At 46.2% G+C, this 14,681-nt stretch overlaps 1 protein-coding gene across 7 annotated transcripts in view; it reads right to left on the reverse strand.

Annotated features, from left to right (window-relative positions):
* Nucleotides 1-1,276: 1,276 nt before the first annotated feature.
* The window catches only part of eya1 (EYA transcriptional coactivator and phosphatase 1), a 59,310-nt gene continuing 45,905 nt past the window's right edge, over nt 1,277-14,681 (reverse strand). For all 7 annotated transcript variants that reach the window (XM_084702716.1, XM_084702715.1, XM_084702718.1 and 4 more), the window contains 6 exons: nt 8,426-8,484; nt 8,072-8,232; nt 7,693-7,807; nt 7,247-7,368; nt 6,213-6,313; nt 1,277-3,785 (listed from right to left, as the gene is read on the reverse strand). In XM_084702716.1, coding sequence (XP_084558842.1) covers nt 3,705-3,785; nt 6,213-6,313; nt 7,247-7,368; nt 7,693-7,807; nt 8,072-8,232; nt 8,426-8,484 — 639 coding nt within the window. In that variant the 3' untranslated portion in view covers nt 1,277-3,704. The remainder of the gene's footprint in view (nt 3,786-6,212; nt 6,314-7,246; nt 7,369-7,692; nt 7,808-8,071; nt 8,233-8,425; nt 8,485-14,681) is intronic.

The following is a 14,681-nucleotide window of genomic DNA, read 5'->3' on the forward strand; positions in this document are numbered from 1 at the left end:
GCCCATCACTCTGACATCTCACAACCTAAACAATTAGGATATTAAAGAGAACCGTGCACCTCTGAATCAAATTCCTTGCATGCTTAATTTTCCACTGCGGTTCTGAACTGGTTCGTTTCGTCCTCGTCCAGGCTAGTGTTAGAGGGTGGACTTTCTTAGCTTTGACCACCTCATAAAATCAGCTTCATATATATTTTTCATGTGTTATTTAAACTAGACAGGGTAAATCCGATGTGTTATTGTAAATGCTAGGCCACATAGTCAAAAATCTGAAAGAGGAGTCTCAACTTTTTTTTTTTACTCGAATTGTAAGATACTAACACATAATACATCATATTATTTTTCAAAGACACTATATGAAAAAGCACACATAAGTGTCTCTCAACGGAAGTGATGAACTGTCTATTGGACATTTGGTTAAGTGTTACAGTCCATACAATTGCTACTCCATAATATAGTTGATAATCCAGTAATGTCATTACAAATTAGAATAAAGATTTTGTCATTCAAATGTTACGTACATTTGTCTGCTCAGCAACATTTGTAAAGTAAAACGTGATGCAGAAAGACTGATCTGGAATACCTGTGTGATTGCAGCAATGCCCATTATCGTTATATAACGTCAATATTTAATAGCAGGTCGGCCACTGAGCCACGCCTGTATGACATGAGATTGTGTGAAGCCAGTGACGTTGTTTGGGGTCTAGACCTGGGTCAGATCTGGTTTCTCTCTGCTTCCTGGTTGGGATGAGTGACTGGGACTGGTAACTCTTCTGACACTTGGCTCTCTAACTAGGCGGGCACAAAACGGAATGTGTGGGTTTGTATTTTACATGATGCTATATATCAAAATAGAACAAGTTCTTGATACCTAAATTTAGGGCTTTTCCAGTTAAATAAATATTTGACTTGATAATGGATTCAAACAGTTGTGAAATTACATTTGAACTGCATAAACGTTCAAATAACAAGCATTAACACATTCAAGAAATGACTAGATTATGGTCATTTCTAAATTCAGTTGTACTAGATTATAAACACTATACATTTATATAGTTACATTATACACTATAGATTTCTTTAGTATGTTCCCTAAAAATAAAATGTGTTTTTGCATCAGCATACTGTTACGTGCACCTCTTGTTACTAGCAGAGGTATGAACCTTTCACAATTTTTTTTTCACAAATTATGATTTGTGAACTACTTTCTCAAATCATAATTTTGTTACAAGCTTTTACCGACGGTATTGCACAGAAAAGTACCAAGTGAAACAGGTCACAAATTATTTTTTATTAATTTAAACACAATCAAATAATAATGTCAAAAAACATCTGTACACATCTTTTTGCAGACACAACAAACTTTGCGTTTCACAATGCGGCCCGCTTGGTGTAAAGTATTTCCAGTTTGCATTTATGATTGCAACATAATAAAAAAAGCGTGCTGTGTGAATCTATAAAACATTTCCTTGTCTATCTACCTATACGGTTACCTTGATCCTAGCAGCAATATGGAGATCCCCAGAGTAGAGAGAAAGAGGAGGGGGGGGGGCTGAGTCGGGGGAAATCAAAAACCTAGTGAGAAACTCTGCCCGGGGAAGGAGAGAGGGGTCACCACGGTTACGTACAGAGCAACAGTGACCGTGTGCAGAGGATGAGGAATTAGAAACAGATCCTGCTTAAGAAATTCACAGTCTATAGCATATAGTACTGTCCTGTTCTTAAACCCCTTTCTTCAGGGGCCTGTTAGTGGCTTTTCTCTCAATCTTCAAAAGCTTCATATGGTTTCCCAATCCACAGTTCCACAACCCTATCAAAACAGGTGTCGTGAATTTCAACTACTGCCGTTCAAAGTGAGACACAGAAGAACAACATTTGTTGTCAAAATAAAAACACTACTTTATACAAAATGACGCTTGCTGTACAAGAGATTTTTTTTATAGCGCTTGTATAAAAGATAATAAAACCTATTAAGCTTTTTCCTGAAAGATGACCTCCTAAATTTATTGAAATTGTCAAAATGGCTCTGATTAGGCAAGAACAATGAGAGGGAAAGTTTTAATAATTATCGCTCAGTTCAATGCCAGGTTAGAAACCCTTATCCAAGTTATATGGTATTGTGGCTGAATATGCTGGCTTCCAAATACATAGGGTTTGGGCTGCCAGCCGAAATGCCTTAGGGGCACAAGATTGAGCGACTTCTCTGAATAAGTAAAAAGGAAAAGCGAAACATCATCCCCTATCAAATATGTATCTAAAAAAGTGGTGATTCAGAGGAGAGCTATTGTCTTAAGATACGTGAGATGTCAGAACGTCTCTCTTTTCTGGGAGTAAAGAGTGGGACACTAACGGGGAAAACACAGCTGAACAAAATGAAATGAACATTGACACTTGACATCCATGCTTTTGGTCTTAACATAACGAGTTATCACAAAATCCCTTTATCTACATATTTGTTTAATGAACAAAACCTTAAACACATCAACACTTTCGGGCATCGCACAAGCTAATGTGCTACATGATGCTTGTTTTTTTTGTTTTTTTACTTCAATGAAAAAGCATTGCCATCTTTCAAGAGCATGTACCTAAATGAATATAGGAAGGAATAGTCCAGTGATTACAAATTTACACACAAAAAGATTTCCTCTGTACACGATTGCCTCAGCATAGTAAATAAAGTTTCTTAAATTTTCTTAAATTATTAGAAAACCCATGTTTTGATTCTTCCATAAGAGCCTTCCTCGTCCTCTTGGTGTGGTGGAAATCAAAGTACTTTGTCAGGTGAGCAAAGGCACAAGTCTTTCCTGGAGGTACCTTCCTGGGGACAGACAGAGCCACTCACAAAGTCTCCATTCATAAATAAAAAGCACAGGCGGCCAAGCCAGGAGGGAGCAGAGGAGGACGGCCATGCACTGTAGAGGTGGGACTGAGAGAGAGAGAGAGAGAGAGAGAGAGAGAGAGAGAGAGAGAGAGAGAGAGAGAGAGAGAGAGAGAGAGAGAGAGAGAGAGAGAGAGACAGAGACAGAGACAGAGAGAGGAGAGAGACAGAGAGAGAGACAGAGAGAGACAGACACAGAGAGAGAGAGCGAGAGAGAGGAGAGAGACAGAGAGAGAGACAGAGAGAGACAGAGAGAGACAGAGAGAGAGAGAGAGACAGAGAGGAGAGAGAGAGACAGAGAGAGAGACACAGAGACAGAGAGAGACACAGAGACAGACAGACACAGAGAGAGAGAGATGGGGATGATAGCAGTCCTCTTCTGTGGTTTTGCTGAGCCTTGGGCGTCAGTAGCTCTGCTCTCCTCACAGGTGTGAACCCTTGCAGAGTCCCGGCACATACAGGGCCGTAAAACACTTTGACGGCTTTAGAAAGCAGCCAATTCACAGTAACCAGGGCTAGCAGCTGCAGCGCCATAAATTCACTCTCCTCCGCTTCCCTCCGAAAAAAGGTTTAGGGTTAAGACGAATTGTGGCCGTATGTCAACACATTGACCGTGTCACTCAGTTTCTCTCTTTTTTCTTCTCTTCTCTTGTTCTTCTTTTCTTCCTGTCTGGTGGAGAGCAGACGCCAGGCGACACAGGGGGGCCTTCTCTGGGCTGCGGGGGCTGCGGTGGGCGTGGGACAGGGGTCTAGGGTTCCAAGGGCCAGAGGTGAAAGGTCGCAAAGTGAGTGGAAGCTGGAGCTGGGCAGAGGCGGAGGTGCAGCGCTACAAGTACTCCAGGTCCAGAGCGTGGTGGAGGGCCATGAGGTCAGAGTGGCTGGAGATCCTCCAGAAGGGCATGTTGTGCTGGGGGGCGAGAGGAACCGAGTTAGCTCATATCCAAACAGCTCCTCAGTAGTCAGACACCTCGTTTTTAAAGGCTCGCTTACACACACACACATATATTCAAACACACACACTCTGTCTCTCTCTCTCTTTCACTATCCATTCCATATAAAAAAAACCACTTGAATATTTGATTCCTTCTGCACAAGACTCAGTTTTAAAACAACCTTCCACAGTTAAAGACCCAACATGAAATAATCTTTGTATTTCAAGCTCTTTCTCCCCTTAAAAAAACCCACTCCTGTCAATCAGCCAGCCCTGACACCTCTCCCCTCTCTCCCGTGTGTGCTCAGCTTCCTGTCACATGGTACACGGCGAGTCCTCTTCAACCCTGACCCACACCGCTCTTTCACACAGGTCCACTCTCCTCCCAGCTACACTGTGAAGGTCCAGGTTAGCTTCGGCTAGCTGGATGGCTGAATGGCACTCAGTGTCCTTTTAGCGATAAAAGGTTCGGATGCTAAAGCTGCCATGAAGGCCTGTCTACTGCGGACAGGCCTCTAAATGAGCTGTGGTTCCCAGGGAGAGGAGGAGAGCGAAACCTGAGTCGGGGCGAGAATGAAAGGAGCTTGTCAGGTAGAGTCCTCGGCCCCCGAGCCTTGAGTGGGTGGAGACCATTACCTTCCCCCCTTATCAAACGGACAGCCTCCCCCAGCCATATGTTCCGCCTAGGAGAGCCGGCATTGACCCTTAAAAAGCTCTTTGCTTTTTGTTTTGTAAATTGTCTTCGCTTTTAAGTTTAAAAGCTAGAGATGTTATCTACCCCCTCCTCTCTCTCTCTCTCTCTCTCTCTTTCTCTCTTTCTTTCTCCTTGGCAATGAGAATAACTTGAGGCAGAATTGTTTTTGGTGCTCTGGGTGTTTTAAGAAGGGGGGTAGTGTGTGTGTGAGAGAGAGAGCGAGAGAGAGAGAGAGAGAGACACTACTGGTCTATGAGTGTGTGTTCTTGCAGAGCAGTTCTACTCTGTCACGACTGATCTGCAGCTCTTGACTGGTGAACCTGTCATGTTATTTCACCTTCCCTCTGATGTTGATGTAGAAACCTTTTACCGTGCAGCTTGTCACGCCTCTAGAACTACTCAGACGGGGGAAAAGCTTCATCCTCTCGTCACTGTCACACTCCCGCTACTCAGAACGGGTATACTTATCACTGTCATCCCTCGTTTTTTTTTACAGTCATCCCTTCAAGCACGACCCCAATCTATGCCTTGTCTTTCATGATGTCAATCTTGTTTCCATGAGTAGTGGCCCAATCTCCCTGTCCTGCCCTGTTCTGAGAGCTCTGGCTGGACGTGAGCTAAGTTTACTCAGCCAAATCATTATCTCTTTTTCTTTCATCCTGCCACCCCCCCCCCCCCCCCTCTCTCTTAAATGCATCCCCTCCATCGCCTCCCTACTTCCACTCCTTGTTTACTGAGAAACAGGTGAAATGAGAGCTGGAAGCTTTTTGGAGGGGAACTCCTTGTGCTCACCTTGACAGTGTGGTTGACCCTACCTGTCAGTGAAATATGCCCCAGCCCTCCTGATTAATCAGCTAATGAATATTTTGGTGTGTGTGGTTCACGGAGAGCATTGGGTTTACATCTAAACTTGGCAGAAAAGCTGAATACACAATTCTTGGCAAGAGCCAACATGAAACATAAATCTACTGACGAGAAAGAGAGAGACAGAGAGACAGAGACAGAGAGAGAGACAGACAGAGAGAGAGACAGATCTCTGACACTGAGGCACCTGAGATTCAGTCTTGCTCTGGATAATTTTTGGGTTCTCCCTCTAACAAGCTTGTCATTGCTGTAAATATCCTGATTTCATCAACAAAGATTTAAGCCTCTCGAATACACGCTCTATTTATGTAGCCCCTTGAAAGGGCCTGTCTAACATTACACATACAGCATTCACACTGCCCAGGGTCATGGGCAGGAATATATAATTATGCCCCCCCCCCCCTTCTCTCTCTGCTGGGTGAACTTGAGATGACGGGTGGAAAGGCCTGATTATGTTCTCTCTCTCTCTCTCTCTCTCTCTCTCTCTCTCTCTCTCTCTCTCTCAGTCTCTCTCTCTCTGTCTCTCTCTCTCTCTCTCTCTCTCTCTGTCTCTCTCTCTGTCTCTCTCTCTCTCTGTCTCTCTCTCTCTCTCTCTGTCTCTCTCTGTGTCTCTCTCTGTCTCTCTCTCTCTCTCTGTCTCTCTCTGTCTCTCTCTCTGTGTCTCTCTCTCCATGTTTTGTGTCCTCAAGGACTTCTCACGGCACTCTGCCCTCGCAGCGAGTCTCTACAAACGGAGCATCAGAAGGAGTTTGTCCTCTCAGTGGTGGAGGTGATGAGAGGGGCCGGGCTGATCACAGGGTTCAGGGTGATCAGAAAGGTCAGGGCACACAGTACTGTCCTCTTACCTTTTTTGAGCCTTGCTCCTCTTCCACTCCATCTCCCACGACAACGTAAACAACTTTCCTCCCGAACCTCTGGATTACTCTCTCAAAACAGCTCTCCTTTCCTGTGAAGTAGAGAAGGGGGGCAGGGGAGGGGGGGGGGGTAGAGGTGGGTTAACATGAGTAACCACAGGGGAGCAAACGTCCACAGAGGGACATGGGGAGACCTTTAAAAACACCAGGCGTAATACCAAACATAACAGAGTGTAAACAGCGCGGCCAGGGCCAAGGGATGTGATCGAGATCAGCCCCCAGATAGCGAGACAATCTGAAAAGCATTAAGTGTGTCGTTCTCCTCCCTGAACCTGGGACAAATGGACTTTAACAAGCTGAATCCCCTTCACATGCTCCGGGCCTGAGCAGAGGAACCGGGAGGCTTAGCGCTCCCAGTACCTCTAATACACTCTCTTGACGATCTGCTGGAAAATGGCGCAGGAGTGAAGCTGGATGTTTATTTTGCATTTTAAACAGTAAAGGAGGGGTGGGGGCCATGGGCAGGGGGGCTGGGGGCAGTGTCTGTGGAATGACATAAATGTGCAGAAGTGGTTTCATATGCAAGGCCTGGGAAGGACAGGGGTGGAGGAGAGAGAGGCTGGTAGAGGAGATGAGAAGAGAGAGAGACAGGAGGAGAGGGAGACGAGGGTCTTGGCCCAGGCTCAGGCTCAGCTCCAGAAAAATAGGCCCTGGCTGATTAGGCCTCTTCCCTCAGTGAGAAACATGAAACATCAACTCTCTCGTGTGTCTGTCTGCCCCCAGCCCCCCCCCCCCTCCACACACACACACACACACACACACACAAACAGCCCAGACGCATAGCATCTAGATCATACTGTTAACACATATCATCTTCATTAGACTCATGAGACCAAAAGCCCTCCCACCCAGACACCCAGACAGACACATATTGCTCATAACCCTGCAGCCACAGCACTAACCCCCGGGGGGAAACACTCAGGCACAAACAAACAGCTCAGTGTTATAGGAGGTGCTTTGTTTACCTATTTTCGTTGCGCTATAAATATTCTCAATAGGAAAGACGATTCCTAGGCCGTACAGCAGGACCTTAGCCAGGGCAGGTATGAGCTGTGTGGTGGTCACCAGGATATTCACACAGTTTGACCTGCGGGGGGGAGAGGGATGACATCATTCTAAATGACTCCGGGGGAGGACAAGACAAACACCGAGAGCACAAATGAGAGGCACGGCCGTTTGTCCACAGGACAAGCGGCAGGCTGTCGAGGTGTGAGAGATGGTGTTTTAACTATATTCATCGAGCTTTTCCCTCACGCTATATCAAGGGACAGTGCATGCACACCAAGACAAATACTGAGCTTAGCTTTTTTCTCTTAGGCTGGGGAGTATAAAGTTGACTTATTTACACCACATGCTAGTTTATATATGTGCGGTATGGGACCTGGGACAATTTTCCTCAGTGGTGCCTTACCTTGAGTGGATTAATGTTAGTGCTTTCAGTGCCAGTGTTAACCAGGAGTCCGTCAATGCTTCAATTTCTGCTCGCAATTGCAACCAGGCTTCCCTTTTGGCTGGGCCCAGCAGCCCTGAAATGCAGGCAAACATTGTTTGGGTTGGACCAAATCTCCAAATACCTTCAAAATTTAAGAATTTACCCAGACCAAGTGGCGGGGCATGTGTGTTTTTCAAACACACACACACTCACGCATGCACACGTGCACATTGAAGGCATACACATGCCCCAAAACTCAACTGACACACAAAGGCACACACATAAACACACAATCAGACTGTCTGAGTGTTTTTCTCCTCTCAGCAGTGCTGAGCTAGGTCAGTGTATTGGGGATTACCTCCAACGTTATTTTTGTAGGTGGTGTAGATTTCTTTTACTCGTCGGTAGCGGAAGGCCAGTTTTCTCATCCAGTCCACGCCCCCCCTCACGCCCGTGGCCAGGCAGAGGTTGGCACTGGTTGCTGCCGCGTGGAAGCCATCCGAGCCAAAGTTATACGTACTGGGCATTGAGACAATAACGAGAAAACAAAGAGATGGAGAGAGAAAGAGAAGGATCAGGGAGAGGGAGAGAAAAGAAAGAGGGCACAGGCCTGTTAGCTTTGTGATTCTACTGTATAGTACATTCCAGAGAGAGTAGTGTTCCAGTACTCCAGAGTATTCCAGAGTGTTGAGGAGATGGAAACTGTAGCTACCTGAGATCCTGGCCATTGTCATCAGAGGACACATCATCAATATGGACCTGGTCACATTCCTAGAAACAAACAGAAGAATCCTTTCAAGTTAATGTGGACCCAATGAGATATATTTCACAACCGATACAAACATAGGAAGGATAGCTATTTATTTTATGTTAAGATCATCTCATTAAAAAACAAAAAAAATTTAGTTTAATTTTGTGAGGAATTTGTTTTGGCAATCTCATTTGTTCTCTATCTCTCTCTCTCTCTCTCTCTCTCTCTTCTCTCTCTCTCTCTCTCTCTCTCTCTCTCTCTCTCTCTCTCTCTCTCTCTCTCTCTCTCTCTCTCTCTCTCTCTCTCTCTCTCTCTCTCTCTCAGCCCTCCACCCGTTTCCTCCCCCAGCCCCCACCTGCTTGGTCTAACAAAAACAAACGTCCTGATCGCGGGCGCTGGACCCTGTGGGCCAGCCTCTGCCACTAGGGGGGTCTCAAGATGAGCACATCCTCAGACACAACCAATTAAGCCCAATCCAGCAGCACACAGTCATCGGGTGGGCATCTGAATGGGTGGCTTATGAGGGAAAGACCTTCTGAAAGCAATAAGACCAGCTGTATGGACAAAGAGATAGCCATGGTGTTTTTGAAGAGGGAGGGTGTAAGTGTGATGTTTTGTAGGAGGGTGTGGGCTATGTACATGTGTGTGTGTGTGTGTGTGTGTGTGTGCAACCCTTTTCTCTTTTGGGTCCCTGGCTCGTCTTGGAGAGGCTGAGGGATTCTGCAGCTCTCGGCTGATTCGACCGGTACACGGTAACACAATCCAGACTTTCTGGTAAATGTAACCTACTAGAAAAATTGAACCTGATGCTAACCGCCAATGAAATTATGACCTCTGATTGCTGCTGCGCCACACACCAACACAGCCCCAGGGCTAGGCAGGCAGCACAGGAGAAAGCAGACTGAAAATCTGTTATTAGTTTTCCATTTATAGGAGTGCCTCCCCCCTCCTTCTCCTCCCCTCTCCTCTCTCTCTCCCTCTGTCCCTGCCCCCCTCCCTCCCCCTCCCTCCCTCTCTCTCTCTCTCTCTCTCTCTCTCTCTCTCTTCTCCTCGCCCTTCCTCTCCCTCTCTCTCTCTTCTCCTCCTCCTTAGTGAGTACTAAATGTGAGGGAGTCTTGCTCCAGGATTCATATCAACACATTTCACAAGAGCCAAGGCACTGAGGGGCTGGCACACAAACTGCTGGCTGCTGCCCTGCTAATGCCCGGAGTGTCCCGGCTGCTGCCCTGCTAAGGCCTGGAGTGACTGCGAAAATGTGAAAGTGGGTGGAAAATAGCAATACATACATCACAGTGTGACGGAGAACTTGGAGGCCGCTCCAAGACAGTTTTAAAAGCAACTTGAAGAGTTATAATGATTATCAGCAGCATTTTATCCCTGGTCACTTTTAAGCTTTTAATCCACAAGGAATAACAAAGGTATGATTCTGTACCTGAAATCACTTAGGAGGATTTATCCATATGGGCGTAAATTCAATTTTGTTGCATAACTGGTGAAAAGGTTAACTCCACACCTATTTGAAATTGTATTAAACAATTTCTCCTGGAAGTTGAAACTTGAGGGAGAACATACCTCTGGTTTATAGAATGAAAAACCCTTTCCCGCTTTTTTAAGCTTTTTAATTAAGTTCCATCCGGCTGTTAAGACACCCAAACACAGAAAGGACTTCCTTGTTTTAAGTCAATCTGAACAGGGCCAAATGCTGACGTTATTGCATTCCTGTCTAATGCTGGAGCAGGGTAAGGGTAAGGGCTTTTGACCGTAAACCTTTTTTATTTTACTGGTTCCCCTCTGAACAAATTTTTCATCTCCCTGGATTTGTGGGGAAAGGGAGGGGAGAGAGACGTGAGGAGAAACTCAAACCAGCTGTTCTTTAACAGAATTAAAATCTTGACCCCCGACCCCTGCTCTAATGCAGCCATTCTCTCGCCAAGTCTCTCCCAGCAAGCCCTAAGATCCAAAGAGGAAAAGACTTTGACCCTGTGACCCCCTTCCTTACTGAGGCTCCAGCGCCCCGATAAAGGGGTGAAGGGGTTGAGGAGGGAGCAGGGAGAGGGGGAGGATGGAAGAGCAGGAGAGTAACCTCACATGGAGAAAACTCTCGGGCGCGTTTTGAGTTCTAGAAGATAAACTGACAGTTGTAGACATGGTGTGGGGCCTTCTAGAAACCTCTGCGTAATCATTTTGTAGACGATCACCAGGACAGAATGTTACCGACTCGACAGCATATACTGTACGTTCTCTGTGCGCTCTCAAAACCTGTCAAAAAAATAAGAAAAACGTGAACATCAAACACCTTGACTCAATCGAAACTACAATGACAAAGGTGAGGGGCTTATTTAATTCCTTCTGATGCGTGGAGGCGTGTCCGTTTGTTTGGGACAACAGAAAAGGATCCCGGAGTTTACCGCCTCACAGCAACCACCATTCAGCGCTCCCTTTCTGCTGTAAATCAGCGGAATGCCTCCATTATCTAGCAATTACCTCACGATGAAGCAGAGCCAATCAGTCGACTGAAAAAGCCCCTGGCACTTCTTTGAGTGAGTTATAGGTCTATTCAGCCCTCTCATTTAGCCCATCACAGTCTAATTGTATGCTGTCTCTCCACACCTTGTTGTGCACCAATGGTGCTTCGTGTTTGTTCAGCCATTGTGATGTCTGTTTCTTTCATGCTTTGACAGCTAGCATGGATCAACACGGATATCAGAGAACAATATGCTTCAGGTGGCTAATTAGCCAGGTATGTGTTGGCTGTTGGGTGCCAGGGCTGACACCCAAACATAACTCAAACAAGGACGTGGCGTGAATGTATGTTTGTTAATGAGGACTAATGCGTTTTATGACTGAGAGGAGAGACTACGGGTGATGAAGGCATGTGTCATGGTTATTGAATTAAACACTGAGGGGGATTTAGGATTAAATCATGGTTCTGCTAGGTTTCAGAAGTCCAGAACATGAACAAACACCTGCGGGTGTCTGTGCAACGCAGGAGAAGCCCCAGCTGCTGTTTTTGGTCTTTGTGTGTGTGTGTGTGTTCCTGAGTATGTGTGTGTGCGTATGAGAGTGCATGTGTCTTTCCAGACGTCTTTCTTCTCTCTGCCTGCTGGAAACTGCACCATGTTTACGTAGCCTTTTCATTTGCTGGTTATTACGACACACAATTAACAGTTGTGTTGTGGGGCGTGGGACCCCCAGGATGAGGGGGGGGGGGGTGCACAGGCCCCCCCCTCTCCCCACCATTACTGCTTCCAGCTGGGGCTGACATAAACCCCTGCTCCCGCTCTACCTGGAAGCTCTGGAGCTTTCACAGGGGAGGTGGCTGTGGGTAATGTCTTACAGTAACTCTCACACACTCATTAGCAGGCACATCTTAAGGACTCGTAAACACCACAGAGACTAACAACCAGGGATGGGGCAGGGTTAGGGCGCAGGGTACAGTGGCCGTCCTGGGAGGGGGGGAGCGGGGCTGTGGCAGGGAGAACAGCTGGACAGGCGGGAGAGATGGATAGTAACTGAAGTGCCTGTTTTCACCAACAGAAACTTAATAGGACAGACCAGACACAGCGTATTGTTGATATTAACTTAATCTGTCACATAGTTCATGTTCAAAAAAGTGGAATGGTATTGTACCATGAAGTACAAACCAATGGCATTCAACTGAAACATGGTGGCATTTTGTCTTTTATAAACATGTTGTGTAAGCTAATGAGGCCCTCTGAGAGTTCTTTAGCAACTCAGACAGCTCAGTGCCAGTGGAATGTCAATTTATACATTTGGAGCAGTCTGCTACTTTCCAACCAATTATGTTCCAGCAATCCTGTTCCAGCCAATCACCTTTCGACGTGGTGCGCCTTCCTATCTGGCTTATTTTGTGAAACCACCATCAATCAAACTGGAGCTGGAGAAAAGTGCAGAAGTTCAGACCAAAATCGGACACGCCGTTTCTCATATTTGAATTCATTAAATAAATCATTTAATAACATGACCTATTGCAGCTTTAAATGCCCGTGTTCTCCCGATCCTCACAAGAACCTACAATCACCGCTAACCCAAACCAGATGTCCCTACTGTACAAGAGAAGACCAGCCACTAGGATCCATACATAATTACGCCTTACGCAAACACTTTGTCTGTTTAATTCATCACCCTCCCCCCCCCCCTGCTGTTCATTAAACTGTCTGATTCTCCTTTGTCCTTCAGCCTACAAGAAGTTAGTGGAAAGGGAAAAAAAAGCTCCAACGAAAGAGAAGAGACCGCAGTGTGAAATCGGGAGAGGAAGGCATAGAGTAGGATGACTTAACTAGATTATGAACACCTTTCAAATCACCCAGGCTCTATCTCTCTATCATTCTGCCTTTCCATCCTCCTCCCCTGCCTCCCTCCTCTGTGCCCCCCCCCTTCCTCCCTTCACAGGCCTGCTGAAACCTATTCATTTGAGAGGAAGCTATCAGAGCCCTCTTTGTTCCCCTGGCATCTGTCATTAAGCAATCAGCAGTGACGGCCTGGCTCTTCCTGTAGGCTGGCGAGAGAGTGAGAGAGACAGAGAGAGAAATAGAGAGACAGAGCGAGAGACAAATAGAGAGAGAGAGAGAGAAATAGAGAGACAGAGAGAGAGAGAGAGAGAGAGAGAAATAGAGAGACAGAGAGAGAGAGAGAGAGAGAGAGAGAGAGAGAGAGAGAGAGAGAGAGAGAGAGAGAGAGAGAGAGAGAGAGAGAGAGAGAGAGAAAGAGAGCATCAACATTTGAATGAGAGCTTCACTATGGCAAAATCTCATGCCTCCATTCTTTCTCTGACCACATCCTTGTTGCTCTTTTTATTTGATTCTAACATCTTCCCTGCCTTTACGCATAATCTTGACATTTTCCTCCAAATCAATCTTCATAGAGGACATTACACTCTGTCTCTATATCTCTCTATATCCTCCCTCTCTCTCTCCTTCCCTCAATCAGTCTCCCCTCTTTCTCTTCCTCGCTCAGAGCTGAGTCTATCTGCCTCTCCAGGTGAGTTGTCGGGGGAAACAAAACCACAGTGAGGGCGATAACAGCCGTCGTCAGAGCATTCCTTGTGGCCCTACAAGCTAATTCCATGTGAAAAAGGCCCATCCGCGGTTCGCAGGTTCTCAAAGCTGGCACTTCACTGTCAGACTCTGTCATCCCCCCTATCTGGGAGAGGAAGGGGGGGGGGGGGGGTACAGTCTGTGACCCCAGCAACTCCCCAATCCGTTCCCACCACAGGTACCCTGTGCTGGGGGGAGGGGGGGGGGGGGGTGAGGAGAGGAGGCGGGGGTTTCACCTGGGGGTCAGTCACAGGATGTGGGGAACAAAGAAGGGTTCTTCGAACCCACTTCGTTCCAATCCACAATCTGTGCTTGAACAGTCACGGAATTCAAACAGCCCGAACAAACAAAGCACAGGCACATATCCAAATGCTGGCTTTACACTCATTCACACGAGAGAGAAAAGGAAGAATGAGCTAGAGAGACAAGCTACGGTGAGGGTGAGAACCTTTCTTACCAACTCAAAGACACACATTTCAAAAAAGGTGCCTGAGAGAATACATAGACGACTGCTGATTATAGGGGAGGTTTTCGAACCACAATGCCGAAGTAAATATGAAAGGTTCTCAAAGTGTTATTTAACCATACTGTAATTATGTTGATGGACTTTCTCAAAAAGAAAAAGACCTGGCTGCCTATCCGTCTATGTTTCTGTCTTCAGTCAAACCTATAGAAGTAGACACAAACAGACTGCTGAATATCTTTGCATTATCTGTTTATAGAACCAAAGGTAAAACGTCATTACAAAGCCCGCTTGAACTTTCTTTTTTCCGCTCCCACTAAATCATCCATACAGGCAGGTGCGCTATGTCACTCTCAACCACTGGACCCAGAATGTATTCTTACATACCATCATTTGTTATCAGACGGTTAGTAATGTCACATTTTCCACATCCCCCTCAACCCCTATTTGTGGGTCGAACACTGAGGGTTGGAGGGAGGCAGGATAGGGGAGCTCGTTGAGAGAAGATAGACAGGCCAGCATTGAAACCTCCACTTTCTCTCTTTAGTTTTTCCAAAACACATCAGCAGTACCGTGAGGGGACGGGCCGACCACAAGGACGTGCCTGGAGGAACGCCTGCATCTCCTGTCACAACCAGAGGAAACAAGTCTGGTAAAAAAAATCTAGCCTGAAAAAAATGAAAAAAAGACGTCTCTC

This window comes from Hypomesus nipponensis, chromosome 8 (assembly GCF_054491055.1).
Source record: "Hypomesus nipponensis isolate SF chromosome 8, ASM5449105v1, whole genome shotgun sequence".
Taxonomy (NCBI): Eukaryota; Metazoa; Chordata; class Actinopteri; order Osmeriformes; family Osmeridae; genus Hypomesus; species Hypomesus nipponensis.